Source organism: Biomphalaria glabrata, chromosome 15, assembly GCF_947242115.1.
Source record: "Biomphalaria glabrata chromosome 15, xgBioGlab47.1, whole genome shotgun sequence".
Classification (NCBI taxonomy): Eukaryota; Metazoa; Mollusca; class Gastropoda; family Planorbidae; genus Biomphalaria; species Biomphalaria glabrata.
This window is the reverse complement of record NC_074725.1, coordinates 17,929,375-17,950,576: the sequence shown is the minus strand read 5'-3', so window position 1 is coordinate 17,950,576 and position 21,202 is coordinate 17,929,375. Positions and strand designations below refer to the sequence as shown.

At 37.1% G+C, this 21,202-nt stretch overlaps 1 protein-coding gene across 1 annotated transcript in view; it reads left to right on the top strand.

Annotated features, from left to right (window-relative positions):
- Positions 1–21,202, top strand: part of LOC106062536 (uncharacterized) — a 237,360-nt gene that overhangs the window by 210,452 nt on the left and 5,706 nt on the right. The window contains exons 12-18 of the mRNA XM_056012798.1: positions 3,704–3,844; positions 5,165–5,357; positions 7,183–7,357; positions 8,021–8,119; positions 12,299–12,390; positions 19,610–19,692; positions 20,932–20,946. Coding sequence (XP_055868773.1) covers positions 3,704–3,844; positions 5,165–5,357; positions 7,183–7,357; positions 8,021–8,119; positions 12,299–12,390; positions 19,610–19,692; positions 20,932–20,946 — 798 coding nt within the window. The remainder of the gene's footprint in view (positions 1–3,703; positions 3,845–5,164; positions 5,358–7,182; positions 7,358–8,020; positions 8,120–12,298; positions 12,391–19,609; positions 19,693–20,931; positions 20,947–21,202) is intronic.

Genomic DNA, 21,202 nt, shown 5'->3' with positions numbered 1-21,202 from the left:
CGGAGGTTCCCCATGAACTAGATGATCCTGTAATCATGTTAGTTTTCATGACACTCCTTAAACCAGCGTCACTTTTGTATGTCTCTGAGACCTGGGTGCCATTGCTCCATAATGGGTATACGTTGACACGACTACATTACAAATAACCAAGTCCTCCTGGAGGCCGGTGTGGACAGTATAGAAGCAATAATCACCATTCAACAGTAGCGCTTGGTGAGACACTTATCCAGCGTTGGGGAAGACAGCATACGAAAGTCAATCTTCATTGGCGAACTTAAAAGAGTACCGCCTAACAGTCGTGCTACAAAGATCAACTCAGGTGCTATTTAGCCCTCAATGGCATCGAGGAGAGTAGCTGAAAGCAGGTAGTCCCTCAAATAGACAGTTGGAGAGCTCTCACAAAAGCTGCGGACACACATTCGAGACCGTCTTCCTCCCCCCCCCCTTAAAAGAATACTAAAAGCCTTTATTGAAGACAGGAGCAGAAGACAAAAAGAAAACTTGACTCCCAGCGGACATATTGGACTACATCAGATGTGGACAATTATGCAGTTCTCAACTGGGTTTAAATAGCCATGTGAAACACTGCACTCATCCTTAATCTTAATCGAAGACATTACCATTAAATATATGTAGATGTGCACAGACTGTAATGACCTGCTGAACTCGCTTGAACTTGAGGGTCCATCCCCCCTGTCCCCCCACATTCTATGCGCCCTCTGGATGAATGATTTTTTTTTTCGTCCCGCACTGGTCAGCGATTTCGCAAGGGAAAAAAAACGACTTGCTTTTCTTGCTTAGAATTTGATCCCCAATCTTTATTACCTCATCAGCGGTGACCCGCGCCCATACGTCATCTTTTAATATTACGCGTACGTGAGTCGATGCCTGATGAAAGGAAAAAAAAAAGAAGGTATGACGCAATAAAAGAAAACGCATTTTGGGTTGAAATGGGGACAAAGGGGTGGTCAATGAAGGAGGGCGGTGGAAGTGAAACCTTGTGGGGAAGAGATGAGACAGAGGGGGAGGATTTTAGAAAATGTGTGTTACAGAGGAGGGGAGGAATGGAAATTGAGTTTTGAGTCTGTTGAAAGTGGTTCCGAGTGTAGCCTTCCCTACAATCTTGGTTTGTACATTTATTAGAGCCTGAAGACTTATTTCATGGAGTAACATAGAAAGTAAAGGGATCGTTGGGAGAGAGAGAGAGAGATAGGTGAAAGAAAATAGAGGAAACAGAAAAGGATAGCGGAGAAGGATCAATAAAAAAAATAAGAGCAGAAAGAAAGAGAAACAAATGAAAAATAAAATGAGAGAGAGAGAGAATGAGTGAGAGAATGAGAGATAATGAGAGTGAGAATGAAATAGAGAATGTATGAGAGAGGCATAGAGAGATTGAAAGAGAGAATGAGAGAGAAAATGAGAGAGAGTATGAGAGAGAGAGTATGAGAGAGAGTATGAGAGAGAGTATGAGAGAGAGTATGAGAGAGAGTATGAGAGAGAGTATGAGAGAGAGTATGAGAGAGAGAGTATGAGAGAGAGAGAAAGTGAAATGGGCTAAAACAACAACACGACCGCTAGTAAGAAAGGGCGATGATCCGCGATAGAGCAGCTCAGAAATCCGTTATGGCCTTGCATTAAGAATGAAATCGCCCTGGGGAGCCAAGACAGCAGAAAGTGTTGGGAAATAAGTAAAGGGAAGTAGTGTGTATAGGCCTACAGATGTAACTCATCCTATAGAGAATCTACTTGGGGATTCCATCTTAGATAAAACCAACATTTCCATTGTTTCAAGATCTATTTCCATTGTTTCAGGATCTATTTCAATTGTTATCAAAACTTGAAACTTTATTTTCCCAATGTGTGTTTAAAAAGAAAAAAGAGAGGGCACTTATAATGGTTCACATTTGAAAATGTATTTGTTATTGTTACTATACTAATAGCAATCTATATTATCTTTGAGTAAGTTTGTCTTCCAATTGTGCATCCCACAAAAGAGAAGCTCACAAGCTCTATTGTCATACCTCAGTGTCACTCGAAACATTTCCCATCAAAATGTTTGGTTTTGATGTTATGGATGTAGAATCTATCTTGCAATGCTGTAATCAAATGTTTCATATATTTTACCTCTTCGTCACCGAGAAAGATTTTTTTAACTTCTAGCTGCTGGGACCAAAACTTTCTGATGTTGTCTGCCAAAATTCCAACGTTTGTTATGAGGTCTGTCTATGTAAAAACTTTGAATCTCTTCATAAAGGACAAAAACAATTTGTTCTGATCACCTTGTCCTTTTATTAAACAAACCATAAATTTGTATTTCACCCAGAGAAAAAAAAAGTGTTGGACATAAAAACATCTGACCAATAGGACTTCAGGCTGATCTGTCGGCTGGTAAACGTTCCAACAAGATCATTAACTAAGAATAATTTTGGATCTTCTCTCTTTGTAATGAACATGAAAAACTGATCTTGTTTCGACCACTCGCTAATTCTCCTATATCTGCGACTATGACTTTATAATTGATGAACTCCAGCGGGTATATTATAATGAACAGTGTATTTGATCATGAACTATATACAACTTCTCAATAACTATGATTGCTCAACAGTATTATATATTATATATCTGCGACTATGAATTTATAACTGATGAGCTGCAGCGGGTATATTAGTTTGAACAGTATAAATGATCGTAAACTATATACAACTTCTCAATAACCTTGACTGCTCAATGTGGATGCGTTGACCCGCTTGTCTTGTGTGTTATTGTAAGTAAAAGTATAACCTGAAAAAAAAAATTCCCAATAAAAAAAAAAAGAAGTTTGTTCGACATCTGTTTAGTCTCCACAATCTCAGTCATTTTGGTTCTTTTAATTTGACTGAACGTGTCAGACCAAGTGGAAGAATTCACTTCCGCCTGTCTTTCAAAACGTCTGGGAGTCCGGCACAATGGGCTGAACTTAACAATTGAAGATCGTGCGCCTAGAAGACTAGATTTGTAATGGAGTTTTATAAGGCAAGTGCCATATTATTGTATGATATTTCCGTTGGTCTTTTATGGAAGCTAGAGTCTGGTATATCAACTAGAGCAGGAAAAAGATAAGATAAATTAGTCCAAAGAAATGGGAATATATGTGTTTATTTTTAGAATAACATTTCACTTTATTACGACACCGTATGAGCCTCTTAGCTTAAAACAATACAACATTGCACATCTGTTTAACTGCATCATAATAGAATCATGTGTTTCATAATATATCGTGATTTTATATGTAGGCAGTGCTCAAAGGGAAAGACAAACTCATTTACCACTGTATTTGATTCGTAGTGTACAGTGTTTAGTTTTACAATACCTCTATTCAAGTTATATTCTTGATATAGAAGTCTATCTAGACTCGATCTTAAGAGTTCTAAATCAGAGCTTTAGGTCTAGTGTTAGATCTAGAATGAATATACCAATAAATTATTGCATAGAGATACCTTCCTAGGTAGCCGAATCAGAAAATATTTTTGCAGATGACTGCGTCACAGGTTCGATACCCGAACTGAACTAAAAATTTTGAATTATGTTTTTTATTATTTTATTATATTTGATAATGGAGGGATTGTCTTTTGAAAGTAGATATTTTTAAAAATGTTATTCTTGTTGTTGCAATGAATGTGTGGCTATTTTTTAAACTTTTTAAACTTGATTTCTTGACTTACAGGAAGGCAAACATTGTGGACACTATGTTTAAAATGTTAGAGAAGTACTCCACTGACCTGGAGGATATCGTGGCCGAGAGGACAATGCAGCTAGAGGAGGAGAAAAAGAAGACTGACCAGTTACTGTTTAGGATGTTACCTCCGTGAGTTGGACAGCCGTATGCATTACAATGCTTAATTCCTTTACATTCACCTTGACCTATACCTTAGTCTGTTGAACCAATCGTTATACATGACCTCAACACTGACCAGCGACGTCGCTACCTGTCACGCGGAAACGAGCTATTGGTCTACACTGCCCACAGGTTGCGATGTCTCAGGTTAGCCTTCAGGCCTGCAATAACGATTGGTCTCGGCTGAACTGTTTGGGTACCACATGTGTCCACTGTCTTTCTCCAGTCCACTTTAGTCTTTTGCCTTGGATAGAACCTCTTGTAATGACAGGCTCGTCCATTCTTCTTTGATTCTGTCTTCCCATCGCTTTCTGCCTCTTCTACTTTCTCCTATTGGCGTTCCCAGTAGGAAGGTCTTCGCTGGGCTTGAGGACCTTGGGATATGGCTTAATTATACATTGCTAATATAATAATATTTCCCCTTCATTCGCGAAGCGACTATTGACCAACTCATAGAAATGATATTGAATGTCTTGGCATTAGCAATGGTCGGAACGATGTCATCCACACAGCAGTGTTATACCCCCTCCCCTCCAAGCAGCTGATGTGTCTAAGGAAACGACAACTACCGATACAGTTTGGAATTAGTGGCATAACAGGCGCTGACGGAGTGTAGCACTGTGTGCTGCAAGCTGCCTAATGGTTGCTTGGTCTTAATTTTGTGGGTAGCCAGCGAATACTAAAGAGACCCTCCTGCACCAAGCTTACTGGTATAGGAGCCAGTTAATTACCTTTGCCCCTTCTCCTGTTAGTGATAAAGGTTCCACTGGACTGAGGCTTTTTGAGACGCATGCCATTGGAAGCATTTTATAGATAGTGCTGTGCTTATATCTATTATCACTTACTACAGATACCTCAGAATATTCATTTTGTTAGCTTTAAATACCGGAAATAGTGCTTGGCGGCGGGATATCTTTCTTCACTCTTCCAGACTCCCTTGCTGGCAGGGGCGGGGAGTCTACAATTTTTCCACTAACTCCAGGAATAAAGAACTCATTCTAGGGTACAATAAACGTCTTCCGAAAGAATGAAGGGTAAGAATGTAATAAAGATTATTTATGTGCACACCCACACACAAACATATATATATATATATATATTGGGGGGAGGGGGAAGAAAAATCCCCCCAACTCCCCCACCCCCCAAAAAAAAATCCTGGCTATGTCCAGGATTGCTAATATATGCTTTACACTACATAATAAACTACTGGACTGCATTGTTAACATGTTTAACCATAGAATTAGATGAACTTAAGATTAGCACATGAACTTTACCCCCTATAAACCCCAGGACAGTAGCAGAGAGTTTGAAGATGGGCAGGAACGTGGAGGCCGAGTGTTTTGACGAGGTGACCATCTACTTCTCTGACATCGTTGGCTTCACCACTATCTCTGCCATGTCCACACCTATGCAAGTGGTAGACCTACTGAATGACCTGTACACCATGTTTGATGCCACCATTAATGACCACGATGTCTACAAGGTAAGTACTTGGGCTGTCAAATGTATAAGAACAGCTAATAATTACCATAGCATTTATCTTAATAGCTTCCCCTTCCATAGCACTTAGCCTAATAGTAGCACTTAGCCTAATAGTAGCACTTAGCCTAATAGCAGCACTTAGCCTAATAGTAGCACTTAGCCTAATAGTAGCACATAGTCTAAAAGTTACCCTAGCACTTAGCCTAATAGTAGCACTTAGCCTAATAGTAGCACTTAGCCTAATAGTAGCACTTAGCCTAATAGTAGCACTTAGCCTAATAGTAGCACTTAGCCTAATAGTAGCACTTAGCCTAATAGTAACACTTAGCCTAATAGTAGCACCTAGTCTAAAAGTTACACTACCACTTAGCCTAATAGTAGCACTTAGCCTAATAGTAGCACTTAGCCTAATAGTAGCACTTAGTCTAATAGTAGCACTTAGCCTAATAGTAGCACTTAGCCTAATAGTAGCACTTAGCCTAATAGTAGCACTTAGCCTAATAGTAGCACTTAGCCTAATAGTAGCACATAGTCTAAAAGTTACCCTAGCACTTAGCCTAATAGTAGCACTTAGCCTAATAGTAGCACTTAGCCTAATAGTAGCACTTAGCCTAATAGTAGCACTTAGCCTAATAGTAGCACCTAGTCTAAAAGCTACCCTAGCACTTAGCCTAATAGTAGCACTTAGCCTAATAGTAGCACTTAGTCTAATAGTAGCACTTAGCCTAATAGTAGCACCTAGTCTAAAAGTTACCCTAGCACTTAGCCTAACTGTTACTTAAACCTAATTTAAAAGGTTCTTAATTTTCATTTAAAATTGGGTGCTATCCCCGTGGTCTTCACTGGTATAAACATGTCCATCTGTTGGTCCACACGTAAATACTCAATTCTGCTTTTCGAGTTCAGGCAGACGATAAGAAGTATGCCGTGCAGCGTCAAGATTTCGAGCTTTGTTTTTAACGGTCCTGGATTAGATGTGATCGCACTAATCATTATCAATTCATATTTAACCCTTAAAGTACTGAGCTGTTTTACAATGAGTGCATACTGAATGGAATTACAATTCTGACGTTTAGAGGCTAATATACCAAATGCATTTTAAGGGTTAAGAAAGACAGAGCAAGGGTACCCAGGAGAGCTGCATACCTGTAGTTGGTAGCGTGAACACGTATCTGTCTCTCTGACATCATAGTATTCAGCGATTTAAAATGAAGAAGTATCAATCGTATTAATTACGTGATTCTTCAAGGAACTAGATCAACATTCATATCAATCTTTGAACATTCATACAAAATTATAACCGAATATAGCATTACCAATACAACGATTTCTAGCTGTGAAAACGATAATTGCAGGGAGACAATCCAAATACTTCTCTTCTGATCGTATTTATGAGGTTTGTTCCCTTTGTAAGTTTTTTTTTTTAGCCTTACCGAAACAACGAATAGTAGGCATACTGTATGTCTGACTGCTCGTGTGTGTGTGTGTGTGAGTGTGAGAGAGAGAGAGAGAGAGGGAGAGAGATAGAGAATAGGGGGAGAGAGGTTCAACTAATATCTAATAAAAATATAAAAACATCGTACTGGCTGGCCAACGTATAAAAATGTACCAATCTCTCTATCGATATCTTACCAAGTTCAACATACCACATACCCATGTAACAGTTCAACTCAACACATACCCATGTAACAGTTCAACTCAACACATACCCATGTAACAGCTATAGTCTTCATACACACAAGAAATTTTAAAATATTTATAATGAGAATCATTTTGAGCGTACAATGGAAAGACATTCGAAATGATCCTTGACTTGTTCTGACCAGGTGGAGACCATTGGTGACGCCTACATGGTGGTCAGTGGTTTGCCCATCAGGAACGGCAACAGGCACGCTGGGGAGATTGGTACCTTAGCCTTGGTGCTGTTGAGTCAGTGTGGCAAGTTTACTATCCGACATATGCCTCAGGTACCCTTAAGACTTAGGATAGGACTGCATACAGGTAAGTCAGTCTACAAGTGAATGTTTCAGTAAAGTAAATTCTTAAGATTTTTTAAAATGTTAATTGGTCTTAGGTCTTTTTGAAAGTTACTTCTTTAGATTTGTACAAAAGGGAAACTGTTACTTTCTTCCAAAAGATTGTTATGTAAGTTTTTTTATAGGTCAATTTTTTAGGTCTTTCTAAAGGTTATTTAGGTTTTTCTAAAAGTAATTACTTTATGACTTGTCCAATTAAAGCTTTGAACAAATACTTTGGAGCTTCCTTAGTTAGGGACATCTACATGTAAACAATAAGTTGTTTGAACAAGTAAATGATTACATTTAGATAAATGGTACTGATTACATACAAGTTGTTAAAGAAAATTTTTATAGGTTAATCTGTATGGCAATCCCGCAGGATCAGCTCCATATGCAAGCCAATATATCAACAGTACATATACGTAAATACTATAGGTATCCGGTCAATAGTTTGGCTTCTTAGTAACATAATTTATACTCTGGATGACTACACATTATTTACTATAAACTTTTCTGGAAGTTTGTTCCGGGATATCTTTTTAAGTCAAAATATGTTAGTGTATGTAAGTACCACATAAACACAACCTTAGTCGTATAATGGAAATATTTTTTTGAAATTATTTCCTATTGGCATTGTCTCTTTTAGGCTCTTGTGTTGCTGGTGTAGTGGGACTGACAATGCCCAGATTTTGTCTGTTTGGAGACACAGTCAACACAGCTTCTAGAATGGAATCTACCGGTGCAGGTAGTTACAGTAATAAGTATATATTTTAAAACAAGGTCACAAAGACAGTTTGTGTGGAAACAAAAACTCAAAATTGATGTGGTCCACCCAAGCAGGTAAAAAGGCAGGTTTCAATATTTTCAGAAAGATTATCAGAAGGAAATTCTATCAAAGACTAATGACTGAGAAGAATATAGAAAGAAGGTTGACAGATGTTGTGTGGTGCCCTAACGGTCCAGAAGACCAATGGATAGGTGAAAGTGAAGCTAAATGTGGACCTGGCCTAACTAATGTCATATAAGGATTATCTAATTGATCTTATTGTTTTGTAAAGAGTCAATCTTTTATTCAAAGTAAAAAAAAAGAACTATTACGTAAACAAAAATCCTTTAGTTAAGTCATGTAACTTTACTAGGTATCCTATGCATGCTGTGCAACATTGAAATTAACGCGATAATATGAAAAACTACTTATTAATTGTTGTTTTAAATTATGTTTTTATTATATGCATATTAAGTAAATTTTTGTCTCTTTAAAAAGAAAGTAAACTTTTTTTTTTGAAAACGCAATAATTAGTAGCCGTTGCATGATGTCGGATTTTCAATATCTTTTCTAGTTTACGAAATCTAAACGGGACGGACGGACAGACAGACCACACAAAACTAATTGCGTCTTTTCCCCTTTCGGGGGCTACTAAAAATGATTAAAAGAGCATTGTTTCCAATGTTTTGAAAAAATATTATTTAAGAGACTTATTTTCACATTTTCGCGACAGGAGTGTGCAATAAAATCGACTTTAATCGCGAGAGCATTGAATTCGCACCAGAATCCATAACGGTTAAAATTGTCCAGATCAGTTCCATAGCTCTGTTGTTTCTCCAGATCAGTTCCATAGCTCTGTTGTTTCTCCAGATCAGTTCCATAGCTCTGTTGTTTCTCCAGATCAGTTCCATAGCTCTGTTGTTTCTTCAGATCAGTTCCATAGCTCTGTTGTTTCTCCAGATCAGTTCTATAGCTCTGTTGTTTCTCCAGATCAGTTCCATAGCTCTGTTGTTTCTTCAGATCAGTTCCATAGCTCTGTTGTTTCTCCAGATCAGTTCTATAGCTCTGTTGTTTCTTCAGATCAGTTCTATAGCTCTGTTGTTTCTCCAGATCAGTTCTATAGCTCTGTTGTTTCTTCAGATCAGTTCTATAGCCCTGTTGTTTCTTCAGATCAGTTCCATAGCTCTGTTGTTTCTTCAGATCAGTTCTATAGCTCTGTTGTTTCTTCAGATCAGTTCCATAGCTCTGTTGTTTCTTCAGATCAGTTCTATAGCCATGTTGTTTCTTCAGATCAGTTCTATAGCCCTGTTGTTTCTTCAGATCAGTTCTATAGCCCTGTTGTTTCTCCAGATCAGTTCTATAGCTCTGTTGTTTCTTCAGATCAGTTCTATAGCTCTGTTGTTTCTTCAGATCAGTTCTATAGCTCTGTTGTTTCTTCAGATCAGTTCCATAGCCCTGTTGTTTCTTCAGATCAGTTCCATAGCTCTGTTGTTTCTTCAGATCAGTTCTATAGCTCTGTTGTTTCTTCAGATCAGTTCTATAGCTCTGTTGTTTCTTCAGATCAGCTCAATAGCTATGTTGTTTCTTCAGATCATTTCCTTAGCTCTGTTGTTTCTTCAGATCAGTTCCATAGCTCTGTTGTTTCTTCAGATCAGTTCCATAGCTCTGTTGTTTCTTCAGATCAGTTCCATAGCTCTGTTGTTTCTTCAGATCAGTTCTATAGCTCTGTTGTTTCTTCAGATCAGTTCCATAGCTCTGTTGTTTCTTCAGATCAGTTCCATAGCTCTGTTGTTTCTCCAGATCAGTTCCATAGCTCTTTTGTTTCTTCAGATCAGTTCTATAGCTCTGTTGTTTCTTCAGAGCAGTTCTATAGCTCTGTTGTTTCTTCAGATCAGTTCTATAGCTCTGTTGTTTCTTCAGAGCAGTTCTATAGCTCTGTTGTTTCTTCAGAGCAGTTCTATAGCTCTGTTGTTTCTTCAGATCAGTTCCATAGCTCTGTTGTTTCTTCAGATCAGTTCCATAGCTCTGTTGTTTCTTCAGATCAGTTCCATAGCCCTGTTGTTTCTTCAGATCAGTTCCATAGCTCTGTTGTTTCTTCAGAGCAGTTCTATAGCTCTGTTGTTTCTTCAGATCAGTTCCATAGCTCTGTTGTTTCTTCAGATCAGTTCCATAGCTCTGTTGTTTCTTCAGATCAGTTCTATAGCTCTGTTGTTTCTTCAGATCAGTTCCATAGCTCTGTTGTTTCTTCAGATCAGTTCCATAGCTCTGTTGTTTCTCCAGATCAGTTCCATAGCTCTTTTGTTTCTTCAGATCAGTTCTATAGCTCTGTTGTTTCTTCAGAGCAGTTCTATAGCTCTGTTGTTTCTTCAGATCAGTTCTATAGCTCTGTTGTTTCTTCAGAGCAGTTCTATAGCTCTGTTGTTTCTTCAGAGCAGTTCTATAGCTCTGTTGTTTCTTCAGATCAGTTCCATAGCTCTGTTGTTTCTTCAGATCAGTTCCATAGCTCTGTTGTTTCTTCAGATCAGTTCCATAGCCCTGTTGTTTCTTCAGATCAGTTCCATAGCTCTGTTGTTTCTTCAGAGCAGTTCTATAGCTCTGTTGTTTCTTCAGATCAGTTCCATAGCTCTGTTGTTTCTTCAGATCAGTTCCATAGCTCTGTTGTTTCTTCAGATCAGTTCTATAGCCCTGTTGTTTCTTCAGATCAGTTCCATAGATCTGTTGTTTCTTCAGATCAGTTCTATAGCTCTGTTGTTTCTTCAGATCAGTTCCATAGCTCTGTTCTTTCTTCAGATCAGTTCTATAGCCATGTTGTTTCTTCAGATCAGTTCTATAGCCCTGTTGTTTCTTCAGATCAGGTCTATAGCCCTGTTGTTTCTCCAGATAAGTTCTATAGCTCTGTTGTTTCTTCAGATCAGTTCTATAGCTCTGTTGTTTCTTCAGATCAGTTCTATAGCTCTGTTGTTTCTTCAGATCAGTTCCATAGCCCTGTTGTTTCTTCAGATCAGTTCCATAGCTCTGTTGTTTCTTCAGATCAGTTCTATAGCTCTGTTGTTTCTTCAGATCAGTTCTATAGCTCTGTTGTTTCTTCAGATCAGTTCCATAGCTCTGTTGTTTCTTCAGATCATTTCCTTAGCTCTGTTGTTTCTTCAGATCAGTTCCATAGCTCTGTTGTTTCTTCAGATCAGTTCCATAGCTCTGTTGTTTCTCCAGATCAGTTCCATAGCTCTTTTGTTTCTTCAGATCAGTTCTATAGCTCTGTTGTTTCTTCAGAGCAGTTCTATAGCTCTGTTGTTTCTTCAGATCAGTTCTATAGCTCTGTTGTTTCTTCAGAGCAGTTCTATAGCTCTGTTGTTTCTTCAGAGCAGTTCTATAGCTCTGTTGTTTCTTCAGATCAGTTCCATAGCTCTGTTGTCTTTCAGATCAGTTCCATAGCTCTGTTGTTTCTTCAGATCAGTTCCATAGCCCTGTTGTTTCTTCAGATCACTTCCATAGCTCTGTTGTTTCTTCAGAGCAGTTCTATAGCTCTGTTGTTTCTTCAGATCAGTTCCATAGCTCTGTTGTTTCTTCAGATCAGTTCCATAGCTCTGTTGTTTCTTCAGATCAGTTCCATAGCTCTGTTGTTTCTTCAGATCAGTTCCATAGCTCTGTTGTTTCTTCAGATCAGTTCCATAGCTCTGTTGTTTCTTCAGATCAGTTCCATAGCTCTGTTGTTTCTTCAGATCAGTACTATAGCTCTGTTGTTTCTTCAGAGCAGTTCTATAGCTCTGTTGTTTCTCCAGACCAAACCAGTGCCGCTACAGACTTTTCGAAGACAGACGATATTATGTTTCAGTAATGGCCTTTCCGGTCTCACTTCTTTCACCTATATTTGACCTGAGGTATTTTAACGAGGAGACATTTCCCTCACTAGACCTCAATAAAATGCATTTTCTCAGCATGCAGGAAATCATTTATTGCCAAGACTCCGACAGCTGTTGGAAGCGCTCCCCCATGCCCAATTTCTGTCTTTGAGTATTATGGCTAAGGCCTTTTTTTGTATCGGGGGTGGGGCATTTTAAATAAAAGGTTGAGAAGCACTGCTTAAACGAGTCTCAATCTGAAAATAATCATTATAACACTCAATGGTTCGAAACATCTTTTTTTTTTTTGTGTTCTCAGCCTTTAGAATCCACATCTCTGAAACGTGTAAATTAGCTCTGGATGTTTTGGGTGGATACATCACAGAATACAGAGGACAAACAGAACTCAAGGTAGTGTAATCCACTTATATAGCTCATTTTTTTCAGAACTCAATGTAAAGGTAAAGATGATTTTTTTCTAATTACTTACTCTATGGGCTCCAAAGTACTATGGCAGGGTAGTCCAGCTTGAATGATTTAGTCATTTTAATAATTCTTAAATCTCTTTATTTTTTGTTTTAATAAAAGCCTAATATATCATCGTTGACTTGAACCCAGGCAATACAGATACAGTAGAAGATGGAGAACAAAACTATTTTTTAAGCAAATCAGTTATTGTTTTCAAGTGTGACATTTTGATGGTATGATGTGTTGTCATGCCGGGGATTTTACTTGAATTCAATAGTTAACAAAAGTGACGATCTAGAATTATAATTGACGATTCTTTTGATAAAACAAAACTCTGGAACTTTATTAAATACAACGTAAGTACAGTTTATGTACAAATTACAAATCAATGAGCATGGAACATATTACAAAGGCTTTTCAAACAGAGCTCTTAGAAACGTGACTGTCTACAAGGACATTATTTATTCGACTCCCTTTACCTTCTTACTACCGCCAATTCTCTGGCGCTCACTCTTTTCAAAAATGTCTTTGTTTAAATTCAAATCAACCAATAGATTTCAAACATACTAATTACGTCCCTTGGGTAAATCCTGACTTGAATGTCAAGTGTCTAAATTTGAGGATTAAATCCCGAGACTCATGTCGAGGGCTTATATTACTTTCAAAAGTGAAATGTACAAACAATTCTATAATGTAATCTGTGACATATTACCCCCCCCCCCTCCATTTAGCATTTGTATGGTAATAGAAATGCTCATATGTATTAAAATTATTTAAATATATACAAAATACCATACATGAAATTATAGAAAAATGGTTGAGGTAACATATGACAAAATAAAGTCAACTTGGAGATAACAACAATAATAAAAAAAAAATGTAAATGCAGTGAATAAAATTATTGATGACTTTAAACACCTGTCTCACTATTGAAATGGTTATGAAAATGAGACAATGCTTGTCATGAACAATATCAAAAATTGTACAAGGCATAATACTTGGATAAATTAAATCTTGAATTGAATAGGTTACTTCTCTTCATGGTGCTTCATGATAATATTAAAATATGACATTATAACTCATTTGGTTAGTACTAATGTGAAAATGTGTACATGGAAAAATATATTGCATATGAAAAATTGACATAGAAAAAATAATTGTGATAGTACATGACAATCTTCTGAGAAAATAATACTCAATGTGATATAAATCTCAACATGTGTGAAGCAATGAAAAATTCCAATTATCTGTCATGTATCTGTACTAGGATATATGCAATACCTGAAATAAAATACCTGAAATAAAATGCACATGATTTAAAAATTAAAATGTCTGATGCATGTCATATGCAAATATGCTGAAACATAATAAACAAAGTATCTTGAATGAGTGACTTTCCTCAGTGGGTTGCTTGGTGCTGAAATAAATATAACATCTGATATAGAACTCCTGTGGAAAAAGTGAGTAAACAAATTAATTTATTAATTAAATATAACTGGATAATGTTCTTCCTTGACGAGTATGAATGATAATGGATCAAGTGACACTAAATATGGTATAGTACATATATAAAATGTAAGTGTGAAGTTCAGAACCCTTCTGAATTGCCGTCATGGATGTGTGTACGCTTTTTCTAAACTTGAAGAAAAGGTCTTTCAGTTTATGAAGCTGTTGACTCCATGTCATAATGATCTCACAGATAATGTCTGATTGAACCGCGTTTGAGTTTGGTGAAAATAAGAACTGTCCGAAACCAAAACTCAATTTTCTGGTTGATGAACTTTGACGCTGTAGAACAATGGTAGCAGAATGCTTTGCATTAGAATGTTCAATAGAGCAATGACTGAACATGTCTGAGTTCAATCGGTCAATACAGCAATGTTGAAGAAGTTCATTTGTTCCTTTCTGAAGAAAAGTTGCCCCTTGAGTAGAAGGAGGATGAAACTTGGTGTTGTCAATGTTATTGCTTTCTGAGTTTCTTTCAAATTGCAGTACTGGAAATGTCTCAGAAACACTGGTAAAGAAATCTGCATGATCTGTAAACACTTTAGTGTCCTTCACTTTCTGTAGTGTTATGTCATTCAGAGTGATGACCTTGGGAATGTCAATGTTATTGGATGTTGGTAATGAAACATCTATCTCAGGAATGGGTGTTGATGATGTTTCTTCTTCTTCCTCAGGAATAGTTGCTAAGCTTGTAAAATGTTCAACTTCTGCTTTGATGTCTTCATTATCTGTTTCATGGTAATGTTCAAACATATGAACATGAAATACTTTGGTTGACTTGTTGACATTGATTTCATAAAGCAGGTTGGAAATCTTTCTGGTGATGGTAAATGGACCTTGCCATTTGTAAAACAGTTTGTTACTGAAATCTGGTAACAGTAAATTGACTTGATCTCCTTGAGCAAAATATCTTGATTTCATGTGTTCATGTAATATTCTTTGACTTCCAATGTTCTTGGTTGTAATGGCTTCTTTAGTTGACTCATATTCTTTCAAATGAGGAATACTTGTATGAGTGATAGAGTCAGATTGCATAGTTTTTCTTTTGTCTGGTATAGCCAAAGTTGATTGAATAAAAATTTCTTTGTTATCTGCTTCTGGTTCATGAGACTTGTTTTGATTGACTTCAGTTTGGCCAGTTAGAGTTCTTGTATCATTGCTAGAGACTCTGGGCATGTCGTCTTGTTCTTCAAAGTTCAGCAATGGACATTCGGGAATTGGAGGTGGACTTATGATCGGTAGGGATGGGCTTGATGTAACTGGGGGTGTCCATGTTGAGTGTTCTTGATTGTTGCTGGCTACTGGACTAGTAAATGGTTCTGTTGCATTCTGCATAACTTGAGTAACTGAGGTAGCTATGTGATTATTTTGGCTAACTTGTTCAGGTGCCAAATGTTCTTGTTGTCTGGACATGGATCTTGTCATTACTGCCAAACATTTTTGACCTTGCTCTATGGCATTTGTCCATTCAGTAAGTTCTTGAGGAGTGCATTCTTTAACTCCTTCTATGTTTCCAATGATTAGGTCCACTGGTAGATTGGGTGTTACTAATACTTTTGTTTGACCACTGAAGAATGGTGTAGTAACATAAATGATGGCTTCAGGTAACTAGCTGACAGTTCCGTTGAATGCAGTGGCTTGGACGTGGTTGCCTGTGAAACGGTTTGTGTGTACGAAGCGTTCATGTACTAATGTGGACGTGCTTCCGGTGTCACGAAGAACTTCCACCTTCTTGTCTCCTACAAAGCCTGGATAAAATTTGAGACCATTGGATTTTGCAATGACTGTCATAGTTGAATGCTCATTGTAATAGCTTCTGTTATATGAACTTCTGTTTGGCATATATTGTGGTCTGGAGTCCTGTGAATGACTTCTGTAGCGAGGTTTGTTGTTATCTGGTTTATTGTTTCCAGGTGCTTTGTTGAGATTGTATTGCTCTCTATTGCTGTATCTTTGAGTTGGTGATGTGGGTCTATCAAAATTTTGATTTTTGGAGACTGCCTGTTTTTTCCAACATTCATGAGTTTGGTGACCCTTTTTATGGCAATATGAACATTCTGTGGTTCTGCTGCGGCATTGAGACGTGAAATGCCCTAGTTTATGACATTTGTTGCATTTGACTTTGTCATCTGACTTATATCTTGCATTTTTGTCTTGAGCAAAGCAGACAAAATTTTCTTCAACAGATGGTTTGACTGACTTGTTTGGATAGGCTGCTCTATATTGTCTGATGATCTTGGTTAATGTCTGGATATCAGTAGGATTTCTCTCTATAATGTAGGATTGAATATCTTCTGAGTGAGCATGGGTGATGTTGTCGATAATAATATGTTGACGAAGAGCTTGGTAACTTTCTTCTATTTTTGCCATGGATACCCATCTATCAAACCACATTGACATATTAGCTACAAAAATTTGAGGATCATCATTTTGCTGTGGCCTTTCATTATAGAATTTCTTTCTATAGTTGGCTGAAGTTGCTCCGTATTGGCGCAGTAGAGCTTCCTTGATATCAGAGTAAGTGCTGCGTTCATTGATGGACAGTTGTGAGCAAATGTTGACAGCTTTGCCAGTCAAAAGGGTGAGGAGTGAGCTCGACCAATGTGCTTCAGGTAGACCGGGTGTTGTAGCTATTTCTTCAAATCTTATGAGATACGAGTCCATATTGTCAATGTTTTCGTTGAAAGCCGATATTTTGTTCATTAATCTGTATTTGTCAAACATACTTGAGTGACCTTGAATTGAAATGCTTTCTTTATTTTCTTTATTTTGCCTTTCGAATTCCATTTTTTCTTTTTCATGTTGTCTTTGCTTTTCGGCGTCTTGCCTTTGTTTTTCAGATTCTTGCCTTTGTTTTTCAGATTCTTGCCTTTGTTTTTCAGATTCTTGCCTTTGTTTTTCGGCGTCTTGCAATTTTTTTTCTTCTAATTGCATGCGTTTTTCAGATTCTTGCCTTTGTTTTTCAGATTCTTGCTCTTGATATTCTTTTTCTTCTTGTTTCTCTGCCCACTGGTCTGGCTTTGAAATTTGCTTTTCTTTGGCAAATTCTATTAATTCGAAGAATCGTTGTGTTCTAGCACTGGAAGCCATATTTAATTTTTTTGTTAGTTTCTTGTATTGGAGCAAAATGTTCGATATCTGGATTTTGGCTTTATCTCAGATATAATAATAATATAGATCTAGTGACAAAGTTCTTGAAGCCTCAATTTGCTAATAAATTCTTGACAGTAGACTTGTAGTTACTGGAGTCGTATGATTGATATATAGATCTATTGAGCCGATGTACTTTTTACTGGTTTAACAGTTGGTTAAATCTGTTCTTCTTTATAACGCCAGTTATTTGATTTACTGGTCTTTTTTATACTGCCAGTTATTTGCTTTACTGGTCTTTTATATTGCCAGTTATTTGCTTTACTGGTCTTTTTTTATAATGCCAGTTATTTACTTTACTGGTCTTTTTTATAATGCCAGTTATTTGATTTACCGGTCTTTTTTATAACGCCAGTTATTTGATTTACTGGTCTTTTATATTGCCAGTTATTTGCTTTACTGGTCTTTTTTTTATAATGCCAGTTATTTACTTTACTGGTCTTTTTTATAATGCCAGTTATTTGATTTACTGGTCTTTTAATAATGCCAGTTATTATGTATATTGGTCTTATTCTTTTTGCCAATTACATATAATAATAGATTTCGTGAGTTAGACGTAACTCTAACGAAAATCTTTATAAAAGAATTATCGATAACCAACTGACCTGTTAAACACAGAAATTCTGTCCTCCGTTAAATAAGAATGAAGTTCCTTTGAAGAGTTTAGAAATTGGTCCTAGATCTTGAATAAATTTCGTTAAAAGTTGTCCGTGAACTTTTATTAGTCGGAGAGTGCCAGATGTGACATCATTTTGGTGGTATAATGTGTTGTCATGCCGGGGATTTTACTTGAATTCAATAGTTAACAAAAGTGACGATCTAGAATTATAATTGACGATTCTTTTGATAAAACAAAACTCTGGAACTTTATTAAATACAACGTAAGTACAGTTTATGTACAAATTACAAATCAATGAGCATGGAACATATTACAAAGGCTTTTCAAACAGAGCTCTTAGAAACGTGACTGTCTACAAGGACATTATTTATTCGACTCCCTTTACCTTCTTACTACCGCCAATTCTCTGGCGCTCACTCTTTTCAAAAATGTCTTTGTTTAAATTCAAATCAACCAATAGATTTCAAACATACTAATTACGTCCCTTGGGTAAATCCTGACTTGAATGTCAAGTGTCTAAATTTGAGGATTAAATCCCGAGACTCATGTCGAGGGCTTATATTACTTTCAAAAGTGAAATGTACAAACAATTCTATAATGTAATCTGTGACATCAAGAATAAACGCTGCTAGATAATCGAAGGACTTTCTTCATAAAGATAGTTTTTATTTAGAAAAAAAAAAGATTTGTGAAAAGGTGATTGGGAATAATGATGACACCAATAGCTAACCGTACAAGATGAGATCAATACCTAACCTTAACCATGTGACCCCACTCCTACATTCAAATAGACACATTTTTGTTTCGTATAAAAACTACAAGACACTAACATCTACAAAGTAGAAAAAGAAAGTTTGAATTTCGATGTTGGAAAAACTATAAAGCAGGGAAAATTTTCCGAAAATGTGTTCATGAAATGCAGTGAAATAATAACAGGTATATGATAAAATCGGCCTTTTAAAGAGGAACCCCAATAAACGAATTTCTCCGCAAACACACACACACCTCCAACAAAATGTCCCAAACACACACACACACACACACCTCCAACAAAATGTCCCAAACACACACACACCTCCAACAAAATGTCCCAAACACACACACACACACCTCCAACAAAATGTCCCAAACACACACACACCTCAAACAAAATGTCCCAAACACACACACACACACACCTCCAACAAAATGTCCCAAACACACACACACACACCTCCAACAAAATGTCCCAAACACACACACACCTCCAACAAAATGTCCCAAACACACACACAAACACCTCCAACAAAATGTCCCAAACACACACACACCTCCAACAAAATGTCCCAAACACACACACACACACACCTCCAACAAAATGTCCCAAACACACATACACACACCTCCAACAAAATGTCCCAAACACACACACACACACACCTCCAACAAAATGTCCCAAACACACACACACACACCTCCAACAAAATGTCTTAAACACACACACACACACCTCCAACAAAATGTCCCAAACACACACACACACACACCTCCAGCAAAATGTCCCAAACACACACACACACACCTCCAACAAAATGTCCCAAACACACACACACACACACCTCCAACAAAATGTCCCAAACACACACACACCTCCAACAAAATGTCCCAAACACACACACACACACACACCTCCAACAAAATGTCCCAAACACACACACACACACCTCCAACAAAATGTCCCAAACACACACACACACACACCTCCAACAAAATGTCCCAAACACATACACACACACACCTCCAACAAAATGTCCCAAACACACACACACACACCTCCAACTAAATGTCCCAAACACACCAATTATTTCTGTCTTTCACGTCTGAACTGAACTTGTCAATTGCTTGCAGGGTAAAGGTCTACACAACACTTACTGGCTTGTGGGCAAAGAAGGATTCGACAAGGAGCTTCCAGAACCACCTCCTGTAACCGGGTAAGTTCCCTGGGCACTCATTTTGTATCAATTATTGTTTTTCAACTAGAAAGCTAATTATAAACTTCACTTCAAAGACTTTTAAGGAAGGCACAAGATCATGTGATAAAAAATTCGTCATTTTTTTTAAACTTATGAGGGAGAGATTCAAAGTCACTGTCCGGAGCCAGACAAAGGCGAAAGAGGCTAATAGTGAAAAGGTAATAGCACCCTGACCGGATTTAAGTATGAGGCCCGGGTGCAGGATTTTTGTGGAGCCCCCTACAATTTTTAGAAAATTTTAATAAAGATACACTTCTAAATGAAATTACGTATATCTAAATGTATGGTTTGTTTTAGAAGAAAGAAACAGAGTTCTTGTCAATTTTATTCTCAATTTTCTTTAAAAAAAAATATCAATATGCATATTTTAGTTTTCAATATGCATATTTTAGTTTTTAAAAGCGTCTAGTATTGAGTTTGTGGAAGGGTAAGGCCCTTGGTAGACACACTGTCATAAATCCGGTGCTGTATTCCAAGCATGCTACAAGCGTACACTTCTTAATCTCGACATTCTTGCCCGCCGTAAAATTGCGAAAAACAGTTAGAAAGAAAACAACAAAATAAAGTTTCTGACCCGTCGAAATTGGGATATATTTTCATTTCTTTTATTGTGGAGGCCCCGGGGCTGTAGCTCCGCCTGCCATCCCTTAAAACCGGCCCTGAACGGGACCTATATAGCTTGGGCGAAACCGCTAGATTCTAGGTGGTCAGAAGTATTGTTTGAACCTTATCAAGGGTTACTGTGCTAGTTTAAAGGAAACTAGAAGGGGTAAGGAAACAAAATAAGGGCTAAAAGGAAAATATAACAGGCCTTCATCAGCTTGATTCTAGGTACAGAGAAGAACGGAGCGATAAAGAGAACATGTCAACATTGCACTTTAGGGTGCCCCTCAGTGTACACGAAATGAAATTACGAAACATAAGGAGATCTTCTGTAATCAAAGTTACGATTGAAACATTTTGAAGCTCTGCGCCTGTTCGTCTGTAAAAACGAGTAAAGATTTATATAATTAAAGCGAATACTATAAATAATTTAGATCTAGCGTCATTTAGCGCAATGTCTTTTATTGACATTTTCCCTCTCTCTTTCTCTCTCTCTCTCTCTTCATTTCTCATCCTGTAAATATCTAATTTATTAATTTCTCATTCTGTAAATATCTAATTTATTAATTAAGACTATGTTATCATTTATTTCAGTGACACAACTCATGGGTAAGTAGCTTTTATAACATTTTTGTTAAGATTGAATTTACAAACTTAACTTTCTTAGAATTAGTGTTTACTTGATTTATGCTCGAATTCATTTTGTGACTTTATAATCATAAACAAAAAAAAAAAAAAAATACCGTGCTATATTCAATTTCATGGATATTATCTTTATTTGACATACCCTCTTCACCATTCTTCGCTAAGATGTTTGTTGTTTTTAACATATTTCCCTGGTACAGATTTAAATTAGAATTCAGAG